The following is a 15,282-nucleotide window of genomic DNA, read 5'->3' on the forward strand; positions in this document are numbered from 1 at the left end:
AGAACTGTCTTATAAATTAGGGTTATTTTAGATGATGACACCTAGATTGCCGTTTTGCTATGTTTCTGGGGAAGAACATTGTTTGCATCAATGAGCTAGCTTTTTTTTTATGACCAGCACTGTAGGTGCGCGAGACAACTTTACCATCATCAAGGCATGTGTATCAATGAATCATTGTGACGTGAAATATGAGTGATAGTGTAATCAATGTGTAATAACTACGTAAGAAATGCATGAATGCGTTAAATTATTATGTGACGTGCAGTCATATTCAGGTCCTGATTGGTCAACAAGCTTATTTGACATGTATGTTTTTTGACACGCAAAGACCCAAACAGCGTTCCATAGAAATCCTGGTTGAGAATGAAACAATTGAAAAACGAAACAGCCCAGCAAGTAAAGTGAAAGAAATAGGTTTTGATGATGTTTTACTGGTAATGGGGACATATGTGAATGGCAACAAAATAACTTTTTGGTCAGTGTGTGTGTGTGGTGTGTGTGTGTAACCTTTATTTAACTAGGCAAGACAGTTCTTCTAAATTCTTATTTACAATTACAACCTACCCCAGCCAAACCCGGACGATGCTGGGCCAATTGTGCGGCACCCTATGGGACTCCCAATCACAGCCGGAAGTGATACAACCTGGATTCAAACCAGGGACTGTAGTGATGCCTCTTGCATTGAGATGCAGTGCCTTAGACCGCTGTGTCCACGTGTGTGTGTTAACTATTTAACTATACTAGAATGCTTCAAAGGCAGCTAAAATGTTAAATGTAAGTTATCGGTATCTTTTCTTTTGGCAAGGAAAATATCGGATATCGGTATCGGCCAAAAATGTCATATCGGTGCATCACTACCCAAAATGAGTAATGGAACCTATTTCAGTCCAAGTCAAGCACTGATAAGAAGTAATCAGGTAGGCCTATTCTATGTTTCCACTGGATCGGAACATGACATCTCTCTTTCACGCTGAGAGGGTTTTTGAAAGGGAGAGCGCTGGAAAGATTTTTCAAATACATTGAGGAATTGGTTGTCATTCTCAATGGATGTAAAAACAGAATTAGTTTGCTTGATGTTTGAGGTGAAGAAAACATTACTCTGAGAAGCTCCACAGGTCATTAGTGGTGGTAGGTGAAGCAAATCAGAAACACCATCACATCCCCATATACATTTGCTCGCAGCCCAGGTAGTCTATATACTTCTATGTTTAATCAGGTACGTGTCCTTACTCAACATTGACAGAATCGCTCCAAACTACTAAACATAATGACTAAATTGAATTGACAAAACTTGTAAATGGAATGAAAATAAATAAAAATTTGTATCTTGCAAGCGTAGCATAGGTTGTGCACTCTGCAAACACTGTGTCCACTCCAACAATGTGAACGGTAAGACTGGAATAATTAAAATAATAATACATTGAATGTATTAACATAAATGACCATAATCGAACAAACTTAGATTAGAAATGATAGGAAGTACGGTAAACATACTACATGTAATGGGGAAGTGATATAGACTAAAAATCAAATGCAGTCGACTAAATTGGAATCAGCCCTTTAATAGTACATACCTTCAGACTGGACTCGTAATTGGTGTTGCCTTTAAACATGAGGCCCAGTCTCATGTGGATCTCTGTGGCTCGGGAGAAACTGGGGTCAATATAGAGCCCATCCTGAAATGCTTTTATTGCCCTGCATACAGAGAGAATCAGGAGGAGAGCGTTAAACATAGGATGGAACAAAACACACACACACACAAAAAAAATAAAAAATTCACAAAAGCAAAATGTGTAGAAATAACGATATGTTAAATGAGGCTGCTTTTTTTCTGGGATAAAAATCAAGGAACAAAAACCTTGACATGCTCCTACTATTTTAAAATACATTTGGATTTTACATTCAGAGGTGTGGAAGAGTCCTGCAGCTCTTTGCCTTGCTAGAGCATCTCTGGATTGAGCCACAGAGAATGAGAGAGAATGAACAGAAGCAAGAGAGCAAGCAGCGCTGTTACCTTGGCAACATAACCCCCAACCATAACAACACTGATGTAAACCACATAAAACAAACTATATAGGCTGCAAAATAAACCTGACCCACTCTACTGCTTCACCCCTCTGATATACAAATACCCATATTCAACACATAAACAAACAATTACAAGAACCTACACAAACAAAACAATCCACTCACAGTGCAGTTGTGAAAACAAAGGCTATCGCATGTCAGGGCCACAGCACGAGAGACGACAGTAGAAACACTGATCTCACTACACACAAACTCGCAGGATAAGCATTCTGAACCCATTGGCCTCACTCCCCCTCCTTTGCCTGTTCCGATCCTTCATCCCTCCCTCCCTCTCTCTTATTCATTCCTTCCTTCCAGAGTGGTAGGCACATTAGCTTCTCTAGGCTGGAACAGATTGGCAGTGAAAATGAGTGCACAGCAGACAAGCTAACAGAAAACCAGACTGGTAGAGACAGAGTGAGAACATTAAACAGTCCCCAGGCCAGACAGACTGGTAGAGACAGGAGGCATAACATTAAACAGTCCCCAGGCCAGACAGACTGGTAGAGACAAGAGGCATAACATTAAACAGTCCCCAGGCCAGACAGACTGGTAGAGACAGAGTGAGAACATTAAACAGTCCCCAGGCCAGACAGACTGGTAGAGACAGGAGGCATAACATTAAACAGTCCCCAGGCCAGACAGACTGGTAGAGACAGGAGGCATAACATTAAACAGTCCCCAGGCCAGACAGACTGGTAGAGACAAGAGGCATAACATTAAACAGTCCCCAGGCCAGACAGACTGGTAGAGACAGGAGGCATAACATTAAACAGTCCCCAGGCCAGACAGACGGCGAAGACAGAGGGAGAACATTAAACAAGGGAAAGTGTTCTCTGACTGAACCCCAATAATACTAGAATTATGCTATTACTGACAAAATCCTGTTGTATTATCTAATGTAGGGAATATGTCCCACCACTCTACTAGTCCAGCCCTGTAGCTCTCTAGGACCAGACTACTGCTCTACTAGTCCAGCCCTGTAGCTTTCTAGGACCAGACTACTGTTCTACTAGGACCAGGGTTGGTTGGAGACCACAGCTCTAGCCTTGTAGCTCTCTAGGACCAGGGTTGGTTGGAGACCACAGCTCTAGCCCCGTAACTCTCTAGGATCAGGGTTGGTTGGAGACGCTCTAGCCCCGTAACTCTCTAGGATCAGGGTTGGTTGGAGACCACAGCTCTAGCCCTGTAGCTCTCTCAAACCAGGGTTGGTTGGAGACGCTCTAGCCCTGTAGCTCTCTCAGATCAGGGTTGGTTGGAGACCACAGCTCTAGCCCTGTAGCTCTCTAGGACCAGGGTTTGTTGGAGACCACAGCTCTAGCTCTGTAACTCTAGGACCAGGGTTGGTTGGAGACATCTGGTAACATTACATCTGAGAGTGCTGCATTCCTCTGTAGCCTCTAGCTGTTGAAAGTAAGTTGTAGTACATAGAGGGAACCCAGATTACATGCTTCCCTGTAGCCCCTAATCAAAGTTTGTTTGCGTACACAGATTTGCAGAAATGTTTGTGTTTCTAGCTCCAACAGGGCAGTAAGACCTAGCAATAAAACAATAGATATATAACCCAGGTCGAGGTGAGAATTATTTAAGATATTGTTTGAAGGTTAGGGTTTCAGATGTTTTCGGAAGAAGGCCAGGGCTCTGCTGTCCTAGCTGAGCGGGAGCTGCCCTCCCGTAGGGGTGGGAGGACCAAGAGACCTGAGGTGGCAGAACAGAGTGCTCGGATTGGGGTGTAGTGTTTGAGCATAGCCTGAAGGTGGGGGGGGGGTTCCTCTTCCGTAGGTAAGTACCATGGTCTTGTAGTGGATGCGACCTTCGACTGGAAGCCAGTGGAGTGTACGGAGGAGCAGGGTGACAGAGAACTTAGGAAGGTTAAAGACCAGGGAGCTCCAGTGTTCTGGATAAGTTGCATGGGTTTGATGTCCCAGCCAACAGTGAGTTGCAGTAGTCCAGACAGGAGAGAACAAGTGTCTGGATTAGGACCTGTGCTACTTCCTGTGTGAGGTAGGGTCGTACTCTACGGATGTTGTAGGGCATAAAACTGCAGGAGCAGGTCACTGCTTCGATGTTTGCAGAGAACGACAGGGTGTTTCTCCAGGGACACGCCAAGTTTCTTTGCACTCTAGGAGGGCGACACTGGAGTTCTCTACCGTGATGGTCCGACTTGGCTTTACAGCATGTAGATTCAAGATGGCTCCTAGTCAGGGCAATATGACCTTCCTAGCTGCATTATTCTCTATGGAATTACTCAAATGTAGATGCATAATGACTACCTAGACAACATGTAGATTCAAGATGGCTCTTAGTCAGGGCAATATGACCTTCCTAGCTGCATTATTCTCTATGGAATTACTCAAATGTAGATGCATAATGACTGCCTAGACAACATGTAGATTCAAGATGGCATCAAGTTGCGTCAAAAGACACATTCTAGCAGAATTTCTCCATATGGAAACCAACATAGCGGGCCTACCTTCTCTGTCCTGCCTGGGCCTCTGAGGAGGAGGGCTGCACTGACCTAGACAGGGAGAAAGGGCACCTACAGTAGTCAATATCAGGCAATGACACAGATGCCTAACACCACTACACAGCAAAGTACTTACTCAACAAGGTCCCAACTTCAACTCTAAAGTATAGTAATATATTCCCTATAATAGGTATATGGGGAGAGAGTATTTTGGTAAAAAGCTTCTGGGGTACTTTTTCTTTTGTGATTTAAAATTATTTACTCAGGCTTATTCGGTTATTGTGGCATCTGTGGTAGTCGCTCGTACCATACACTTTACAGGCTTGGAAAGTGGTAGAAAACAGTGAGGTAAGCATGTGAAGAGACCGAGACACAGTACTGTTAACAACACAGCAGGGTCTGGTAACTGGTTACCTGGCTGAGACAGATAAAAAAGACTGAACACTGGATTCCACACACAGAGCACCACACTGCAGAAGCAAAGTGTAAGCAGACAAATAAAATTGTCCAGGAGAAAAATAACATCCCATTGCAAAATAATGCTTTTTAGCCTATTCATCGATGGAAATACCAGTTGATGTAAATCTGTCTAGGAGTTAATTTGCATAATTTAAAGGAACCAAATTGGTGTGTATTCGTTATGCATCTTATTAATCACATGCACATAGCATACAGACAGACAGACAGACAACGCTTTTATAAGCCCACTCATAGCGCAATATTTCTGAATGCAATCGTGTGTTAAAAAAAGTTTTTGGGGGCCATGATTACAAAGTGTGCTTCTCATTCGCCATTCAAATGCTTAGGCAACGAGCTGGAGGCTGTAGGCATTTTTAAAACATATAGCTACTTCATTTTTTATTTTTTTTACTTGAACGATTCACCACATGAGGCATGTTTAACCTTGTTTCAAAGTAGCCTCGGCAAAACGCAACCAGTTTTATAAAGACTTCCAAAAGCCTTTGAAACCAGTAGGCTATTTCTATTGGTTTTCAACTTGCTTTCATTGTCCAGTAGGCTATTTCTATTGGTTTTCAACTTCCTTTCATTGTCCAGTAGGCTATTTCTATTGGTTTTCAACTTGCTTTCATTGTCCAGTAGCCAAATGCACACTTGTGCGTAGCCTACTGCCTTGTGCGCTAATCATTTTAATAAATGATAGTTTATCAACATTTTAAGCTAAATGTTCTGATCAGATTCATTGCTTTTTAAGTACTTTATTTTTTTATGTAGTCTAGACCTACTGGTTGTATGAATTTGGGATCTATCGTCCCACAACTGTCCTAGAATCTGTTTGGGTTATTTCTTTCCCGACAAGTTGACAAGGTCAAATTTTCTACTATGGGGGAATATTTAAAAAAAATGTTTTTTTTTATTTTACCTTTATTTTACTAGGCAAGTCAGTTAAGAACAAATTCTTATTTTCAATGACGGCCTAGGAACAGTGGGTTAACTGCCTGTTCAGGGGCAGAACGACAGATTTGTACCTCGTCAGCTCGGGGATTCGAACTTGCAGCCTTCCGGTTACTAGTCCAACACTCTAACCACTAGGCTACCCTGCCGCCCAATAGTAAATTGACATAGGATCATAGTCGCCGCGTCCATTATGTTAAGGAAAGCTTTCCCCAAGTAATTATATAGCCTACTTCTGTCTATACATAAATAAATACAAATCATTCAAAATAGACTACTAAAGCATGATTTGAACACCGAGGATCATTAGCTTGTTTTAAGCCACATTGCCTACAGTTGGAAGGCAGGCAGCGCATGTCATTTGGGAAACGTGCGTGAGTTATACCAAATAGACGATTGTTGAGTTGCGACTGTCAGTGAAAAGTAGAGGCCCAGCCAGGCATATTTACATATTTAAAAAATGTCATCGTGGGAAAACATGCGTTTGGAAAGCTGTAAAGAGAACACAATTTAAAACAACAAATCTGCTTTTTAATTATCAAAATTCTCAACTTAATTAATCGAACAACAGTAGGCCTATAGCCTATCTTATTGGCACCAGTGGAAAGCATCGGCCATATTCCCGGTGAGTGAGCACTGTGCACACCCTCGTTGTTGGGTGTGTAGACAATAATTTCCCCCTCCAGTTTAGATGAACGTCATATTCTATTCATCTCCCCCTTCTCATAAATCTTATATACACTACCGTTTAAAAGGTTTGTGGTCACTTAGAAATAGCCTTGTTCCTGAAAGAAAAGCTAATTTTTTGTCCATTAAAATAACAAATTTATCAGAAATACAGTGTAGACATTGTTATATGTTGTAAATGACTGTTGGAGCTGGAAACGGCTGGTTTTCAATGGAATATCTACATAGACAAAGTAGAGGTCGACCGATTATGATTTTTCAACACCGAAACCGATTACTGGAGGACCAAAAAAAAAAAAAGATTAATTGGCCGATATTTTTTTTTTTATGTATTTGTTATAATGAAAATTACAACAATACTGAATGAAAACTTATTTTAACTTAATATAATACATCAATAAAATCATTTTAGCCTCAAATGTTTTATTTTATTTCACCTTTATTTAACCAGGTAGGCAAGTTGAGAACAAGTTTTCAATTACAATTGCGACCTGGCCAAGATAAAGCAAAGCAGTTCGACAGATACAACAACACAGAGCTACACATGGAGTAAAACAAACATACAGTCAATAATACAGTAGAAAAATAAGTCTATATACAATGTGAGCAAATGAGGTGAGATAAGGGAGGTAAAGGCAAAAAAGGCCATGGTGGCGAAATAAATACAATATAGCAAGTAAAACACTGGAATGGTAGAATTGCAGTGGAAGAATGTGCAAAGTAGAAATAAAAATAATGGGGTGCAAAGGAGCAAAATAAATAAATACAGTAGGGGAAGAGGTAGTTGTTTGGGCTAAATTATAGATGGGCTAGGTACAGGTGCAGTAATCTGTGAGCTGCTCTGACAGCTAGTGCGTAAAGCTAGTGAGGGAGATAAGTGTTTCCAGTTTCAGAGATTTTTGTAGTTTGTTCCAGTCATTGGCAGCAGAGAACTGGAAGGAGAGGCGGCCAAAGGAGGAATTGGTTTTGGGGGTGACCAGAGAGTTATACCTGCTGGAGCGCGTGCTACAGGTGGATGCTGCTATGGTAACCAGTGAGCTGAGATAAGGGGGGACTTTACCTAGCAGGGTCTTGTAGATGACCTGGAGTCAGCGGGTTTGGAGACGAGTATGAAGCGAGGGCCAGCCAACGAGATCATACAGGTCGCAGTGGTGGGTAGTATATGGGGCTTTGGTGACAAAAAGGATGGCACTGTGATAGACTGCATCCAAATTATTAAGTAGGGTAATGGAAGCTATTTTGTAAATGACATCGCCGAAGTCGAGGATCGGTAGGATAGTCAGTTTTACGAGGGTATGTTTGGCAGCATGACTGAAGGATGCTTTGTTGCGAAATAGGAAGCCAATGCTCGATTTAACTTTGGACTGGAGATACTTCATGTGAGTCTGGAAGGAGAGTTTACAATCTAACCAGACACCCAGGTATTTGTAGTTGTCCCCATATTCTAAGTCAGGACCGTCCAGAGTAGTGATGCTGGGCGGGCGGGCAGGTGCAGGCAGCAATCGGTTGAAAAGCATGCATTTAGTTTTACTTGTATTTAAGAGCAGTTGGAGGCCACGGAAGGAGAGTTGTACAGCATTGAAGCTCATCTGGAGGGTTGATAACACAGTGTCCAAATAAGGGCCAGAAGTATACAGAATGGTTTCGTCTGCGTAGAGGTGGATCAGAGACTCAGCAAGAGCGACATCATTGATGTATACAGAGAAGAGAGTCGGCCCAAGATTTGAACCCTGTGGCACCCCCATAGAGAATGCCAGCGGCCTGGACAACAGGCCCTCCGATTTGACACACTGAATTCTATCAGAGAAGTAGTTGGTTAACCAGGCGAGGCAATCATTTGAGAAACCAAGGCTATCGAGCCTGCCGATGAGGATGTGGTGATTGACAGAGTCGAAAGCCTTGGCCAGGTTAAGATATCGTTTAGGACCTTGAGCGTGGCTGAGGTGCACCCATGACCAGCTCTGAAACCAGATTGCATTAGAGAAGGTGCGGTAGGATTCGAAATGGTCGGTAATCTGTTTGTTGACTTGGCTTTCGAAGACCTTAGAAAGGCAGGGTAGGATAGATATAGGTCTGGAGCAGTTTGGGTCAAGAGTGTCCCCCCCTTTGAAGAGGGGGATGACCGCAGCTGCTTTCCAATCTTTGGGAATCTCAGACGACACAAAAGAGAGGTTGAACAGGCTAGTAATAGGGGTTGCAACAATTTTGGCAGATCATTTTAGAAAGAAAGGGTCCAGATTGTCTAGCCCGGCTGATTTGTAGGGGTCCAGATTTGGCAACATCAGCTGACTGGATTTGGGACAAGGAGAAATGGGGAAGGCTTGGGCGAGTTGCTGTTGGTGGTGCAGTGCTGTTGACGTAGCCAGGTAGGCGTAGCCGTGAGCAGCCGATAAGACAGCTAAAGGTTAGCGGACCGCAGATGGGCGTTCAGGGGACGTCGCAACGGAGGGGCCAGTTGGATAACTCCCTCGTGCAGATAACGTCGGTAGTCCAGTCGTGAAGGCCCGGTGGGGCTCCGTATCGGCATTAAAACGGGTCCGGATAGGTGATTGTAGCCCAGGAGTGGCTGATGGAACTCTTCAGCTGGCTAGCTCCATAATAATTGATGTTTGCTCCGGGACCAACGTAAGCCAATAGTCACTCGGATACCAGCTAGCTAGCTGCAAGATCCAGGTGTAAATGTCCAGAGCTTGCGGTAGAAATCCAGAGATATGGATAGAAAATAGGTCCGGTATGCTCTGGTCTGAGTCGCGTTGTACAAAACTGGCGATAGCTTTTCGAGCTAAAGGAGAGCTGATGACCGCCAACTGTGGTTATCTGAATACTAACGTTAGTTAGCCAGCTTCTGGCTAGCTTCTGAATAATGAAACTTGTTTTTTTTGCATTATTTAAACCAAATTGAACAAGTGTTGGAGAAGAAAGTAAAAGTGCAATATGTGCCATGTAAAAATGCTAACGTTTAAGGTCCTTGCTCAGAACATGAGAACATATGAAAGCTGGTGGTTCCTTTTACCATGAGTCTTCAATATTCCCAGGTAAGAAGTTTTAGGTTGTAGTTATTATAGGAATTATAGGATTATTTATCTCTATACCATTTGTATTTCATATACATTTGACTATTGGATGTTCTTATAGGAACTTTAGTATTGCCAATGTAAAAGTATATCTTCCGTCCCTCTCCTCGACGGGCTCGAACCAGAAACACATCGACAACAGCCACCCTCGAAGCAGCGTTACCCATCGCTCCACAAAAGCCACGGCCCTTGCAGAGCAAGGTGAACAACTACTCCAAGTCTCAGAGCGAGTGACGTCACCGATTGAAACACTATTAGCGCGCACGCCGCTAACTAGCTAGCCATTTCACATTGGTTACACCAGCCTAATCTCGGGTGTTGACAGGCTTGAAGTCATAAACAGCTCAATGCTTGAAGCACAGCGAAGAGCTGCTGGCAAAACGCACTAAAGTGCTGTTTGAATGAATGGTAGGCAGCAGCAGACTCGTACGCATCGCTCAGTCAGACAGCTCTATCAAATATCAAATCATGGACTTAATTATAACATAATAACACAGAAATATGAGCCTTCGGTCATTAATATGGTCGAATCCGCGAACTATAATTTCGAAAACAAAACATTTATTCTTTCAGTGAAATACGGAACCGTTCCGTATTTTTATCTAATGTGTGGCATTCATAAGTCAAAATATTGCTGTTACATTGTACAACCTTCAATGTTGTCATAAAAATGTAAAATTCTGGCAAATTAGTTCGCAACGAGCCAGGCGGCCCAAACTGTTGCATATACCCTGACTCTGTGTGCAATGAACGCAAGAGAAGTGACACAATTTCACCTGGTTAATAATGCCTGCTGACCTGGATTTGTTTTAGCTAAATATGCAGGTTTAAAAATATATACTTCTGTGTGTTGATTTTAAGAAAGGCATTGGTGTTTATGGTTAGGTACAGTCGTGCAACGATTGTGCTTTTTCGCAAATGCGCTTTTGTTAAATCATCCCCCGTTTGGCGAAGTTGGCTGTCTTTGTTAGGAAGAAATAGTCTTCATACAGTTCACAACGAGCCAGGCGGCCCAAACTGCTGCATATACCCTGACTCTGTTGCAAGAGAAGTGACACAATTTCCCTAGTAAAAAGAAATTCATGTTAGCAGGCAATATTAACTAAATATGCAGGTTTAAAAACATATACTTGTGTACTGATTGCAAGAAAGGCATTGATGTTTATGGTTAGGTACATGTTGGAGCAATGACAGTCCTTTTTCGCGAATCTGCACTGCATCAATTATATGCACCGCAGGACACGCTAGATAAACTAGTAATATCATCAACCATGTGTAGTTAACTTGTGATTATGATTGATTGTTTTTTATAAGATACGTTTAAATGCTAGCTAGCAATTTAACGTGGCTTCTTACTGCATTTGCCGTAACAGGCAGGGTCCTCGTGGAGTGCAATGTAAGGCAGGTGGTTAGAGCGTTGAACAAGTTAACCGTAAGGTTGCAAGATTGAATCCCCGAGCTGACAAGGTAAAAATGTCGTTCTGCCCCTGAACAAGGCAGTTAACCCACCGTTCCTAGGCCGTCATTGAAAATAAGAATGTGTTCTTAACTGACTTGCCTAGTTAAATAAAGGTGTAAAAAATATTTCAAAAATTAAATAAAAATCTGTCCAAAAATAGCGATTTTCGATTGTTATGAAAACTTTAAAATTGGCCCTAATTAACAGGCCATTCAGATAAATCGGTCGACCTCTAGTAGAAAGGCCCATTATCAGCATCCATCACTTGTGTTCGCTAATCCAAGTTTATCATTTTAAAAGGCTAATTGATCATTAGAAAACGTTTTTTTCAATTATGTTAGCACAGCTGAAAACTGTCGTGCTGATTAAAGAAGCAATAAAACTGTCCTTCTTTCAACTAATTGAGTATCTGGAGCATCAGTATTTGTGAGTTTGATTACAGGGTCAAAATGTCCAGAAACAAAGAACTTTCTTCTGAAACTTGTCAGTCTATTCTTGTTCTGGGTGATGAAGGCTATTTCATGTGAGAAATTGCCAAGAAACTGAAGATATTGTACAATGCTGTGTACTACTAACTTCACAATAGCACAAACTGGCTCTAACCAGAATAGAAAGAGAAGAGGCCCCGGGGTACAACTGAGCAAGAGGACAAGTACATTAGAGTGTCTAGTTTGAGAAACAGATGCCTCACAAGTCTTCAACTGGTGTCTTCATTAAATAGTTTCATTAAATAGTACCCGCAAAACACCAGTCTCGACGTCAACAGTGAAGAGGCGACTCCAGGATGCTGGCCTCTTAGGCAGAGTTGCAAAGAAAAGCTATATCTCAGACTGGCCAATAAAAAGAAAATATTAAGATGGCCAAAATAACAGACACTGGACAGAGGAACTCGGCCTAGAAGGCCAGCTTCCCGGAATCGCCTCTTCACTGTTGACGTTGAGACTGGTCGCACCCCCATCACACTACGCCCTCTCCCCACGCTTTAACCTTTTCATGATCGTAACTTAAGCTCTCGGGTGTATGAACGTAAAAGGATTTCCTTTCCCTGAACTGTCAGCTGCCTAACTTCCTCCTTCCTTCCCCCGCCCAAAGCTCAAACAGGCTGCATATCAAATGTTCTATATTTACTGTAAGTAGTATTCTGGGCTATGTCTGACCTACAATTGACAGAGGCAGTAAATAGCAACATTCTTAGAAAAACAAGTGTCATACAAAGCAATGGCAGCACTGATAAACAGAATTTGCAGAGAGAATGAAAAACAGCTTCTGACAAAGGCCATCAGACTGCTAAACAGCCATCACTAACACAGAGAGGCCGTTGCCTACATTGAGACCCAATCACTGGACACTTAATAAATGGATCACTAGTCACTTTAAACAATGCCAATTTAATTAATACCACATTAATAATGTTTACATATTTTACATTACTCATATCACATGTATATACTGTATTTTATACCATCTATTGCACCTTGCCTATGCTGCTCGGCCATCGCTCATCCATACACTTACATGTACATATTCTCATTCACCCCTTTAGATTTGTGTGTATTAGGTCGTTGTTGGGGAATTGTCATATTACTTGTTAGATATTACTACACTGTCAGAACTAGAAGCACAAGCATTTTGCTAAACATCTGCTAACCACATGTATGTGACCAATAAAATGTTATTGGACTTTAAACTATGAGTTTATAGAATGAAAGAAGCATAACTGACAATTCAACAGTCAATCCCACCAGTCAGGTAAGGGTTCAATGAAAACATACACAAAGTAAGGAACATACAATAGCTACACAAATGTAATGTACTATATAGCCTGTGTATCACTACACAGGTCCACGAGGCCAAGCTAATAAAAACACACTACAGTCCAAAGGAAAATACTGTCGATGTGTACTTACCAGTGAAATGTGTTGTAATGGAAGTAGACCAAACCAAGGCCATATAAAAAGGCAGCATTCTTGAGAGAGGGAGAAAAAACATTAGTGGCAGGAACATTTAGTCTATTTCTCAAACGGCATTGGTAAAAAAAAATATTTTAAATAAAATATTTAAAATAAAAAAAATGTTTAAAGATAATGTCTGAACAACACTGATTGCTGTCAAGTTTCAACAAAATAAGGACACTTCACAGTCCCTCTAGGATTTAGCTGGGATTTTGTTGTGATATTTGCAGAGAAGGGGACACTTCATTTTGCAGTGCCAATTGACATTTTCTGCATTGCAATATGCAAAGATCCAATTTGTCACGAAAAAGAACAAAAATTGAGATGATTTTACTGTTTTGAGTAAATAGTGCTGTGACTAGTCAAGTTTGCAGGCCCTCGCATAGACAATATGAAGGGAATTGTTGATTTTGCCCACAAAAAATGATAATGCAATCCTCTGAGGGATTGATATCACTAACATACAGTCCTGACTGAGTCATCTAAAGGGAAAGTGTTTAGTTGGCCTAGCCAAAAAACAGCAGCTCCTCATCCCTCTCAGGATTAAAGTGCATTCTATGCCAATAAGGTCAATGGCAGAGTAGAGACCTTAAATACCTACTGCAGTTCATTTCCAAAGAGTGAAATTCAGAGGTTACCATTGTGTCCCAGTAATTCACCTTTGAGGTTACCATTGTGCCATAGTTTCACATGACACTGTAGTACCGGTATCAGTCACAACCGAAAGTCTCTAAGCATAGAACCTCCTACTCATACAGACATATCAATCAACCAGAAAACAAGAGAGCAGATCAGACAGACAGTATGGCTGAGGAGTTAGGAGGAGAGAGCAGATCAGACAGACAGCATGGCTGAGGAGTTAGGAGGAGAGAGCAGATCAGACAGACAGCATGGCTGAGGAGTTAGGAGGAGAGCAGATCAGACAGACAGTATGGCTGAGGAGTTAGGAGGAGAGAGCAGATCAGACAGACAGCATGGCTGAGGAGTTAGGAGAGGATCAGACAGACAGTATGGCTGAGGAGTTAGGAGGAGAGAGGATCAGACAGACAGTATGGCTGAGGAGTTAGGAGGAGAGAGCAGATCAGACAGACAGCATGGCTGAGGAGTTAGGAGGAGAGAGGATCAGACAGACAGCATGGCTGAGGAGTTAGGAGGAGAGAGCAGATCAGACAGACAGCATGGCTGAGGAGTTAGGAGGAGAGAGGATCAGACAGACAGCATGGCTGAGGAGTTAGGAGGAGAGAGCAGATCAGACAGACAGTATGGCTGAGGAGTTAGGAGAGGATCAGACAGACAGCATGGCTGAGGAGTTAGGAGGAGAGAGGATCAGACAGACAGTATGGCTGAGGAGTTAGGAGGAGAGAGGATCAGACAGACAGCATGGCTGAGGAGTTAGGAGGAGAGAGGATCAGACAGACAGCATGGCTGAGGAGTTAGGAGGAGAGAGCAGATCAGACAGACAGCATGGCTGAGGAGTTAGGAGGAGAGCAGATCAGACAGACAGCATGGCTGAGGAGTTAGGAGGAGAGAGGATCAGACAGACAGCATGGCTGAGGAGTTAGGAGGAGAGCAGATCAGACAGACAGCATGGCTGAGGAGTTAGGAGAGAGCAGATCAGACAGACAGCATGGCTGAGGAGTTAGGAGGAGAGAGCAGATCAGACAGACAGCATGGCTGAGGAGTTAGGAGAGAGCAGATCAGACAGACAGCATGGCTGAGGAGTTAGGAGGAGAGAGGATCAGACAGACAGTATGGCTGAGGAGTTAGGAGGAGAGAGGATCAGACAGACAGCATGGCTGAGGAGTTAGGAGGAGAGAGCAGATCAGACAGACAGCATGGCTGAGGAGTTAGGAGGAGAGAGCAGATCAGACAGACAGCATGGCTGAGGAGTTAGGAGGAGAGAGCAGATCAGACAGACAGCATGGCTGAGGAGTTAGGAGAGGATCAGACAGACAGCATGGCTGAGGAGTTAGGAGGAGAGAGGATCAGACAGACAGTATGGCTGAGGAGTTAGGAGGAGAGAGCAGATCAGACAGACAGCATGGCTGAGGAGTTAGGAGAGGATCAGACAGACAGTATGGCTGAGGAGTTAGGAGGAGAGAGGATCAGACAGACAGTATGGCTGAGGAGTTAGGAGGAGAGAGGATCAGACAGACAGTATGG

At 42.7% G+C, this 15,282-nt stretch overlaps 1 protein-coding gene across 8 annotated transcripts in view; it reads right to left on the reverse strand.

Moving 5' to 3' along the window:
- LOC135518977 (lysine-specific demethylase 6A-like) overlaps positions 1-15,282 on the reverse strand; it is a 114,576-nt gene that overhangs the window by 75,624 nt on the left and 23,670 nt on the right. For 5 of the 8 annotated variants that reach the window (XR_010452240.1, XR_010452239.1, XM_064943974.1 and 2 more), the window contains exons 5-7: positions 13,075-13,133; positions 4,541-4,606; positions 1,575-1,695 (exon numbers count right to left, since the gene is read on the reverse strand). Coding sequence is in view for 6 of the 8 variants with exons in the window: in XM_064943974.1 (XP_064800046.1) it covers positions 1,575-1,695; positions 4,541-4,606; positions 13,075-13,133 (246 nt within the window). In the remaining 2 variants the exon portion in view is untranslated. The remainder of the gene's footprint in view (positions 1-1,574; positions 1,696-4,540; positions 4,607-13,074; positions 13,134-15,282) is intronic. The other 3 variants (XM_064943977.1, XM_064943973.1, XM_064943972.1) reach the window with 2 other exon arrangements.

The sequence above is a fragment of the Oncorhynchus masou genome, chromosome 29, assembly GCF_036934945.1.
Source record: "Oncorhynchus masou masou isolate Uvic2021 chromosome 29, UVic_Omas_1.1, whole genome shotgun sequence".
Classification (NCBI taxonomy): Eukaryota; Metazoa; Chordata; class Actinopteri; order Salmoniformes; family Salmonidae; genus Oncorhynchus; species Oncorhynchus masou.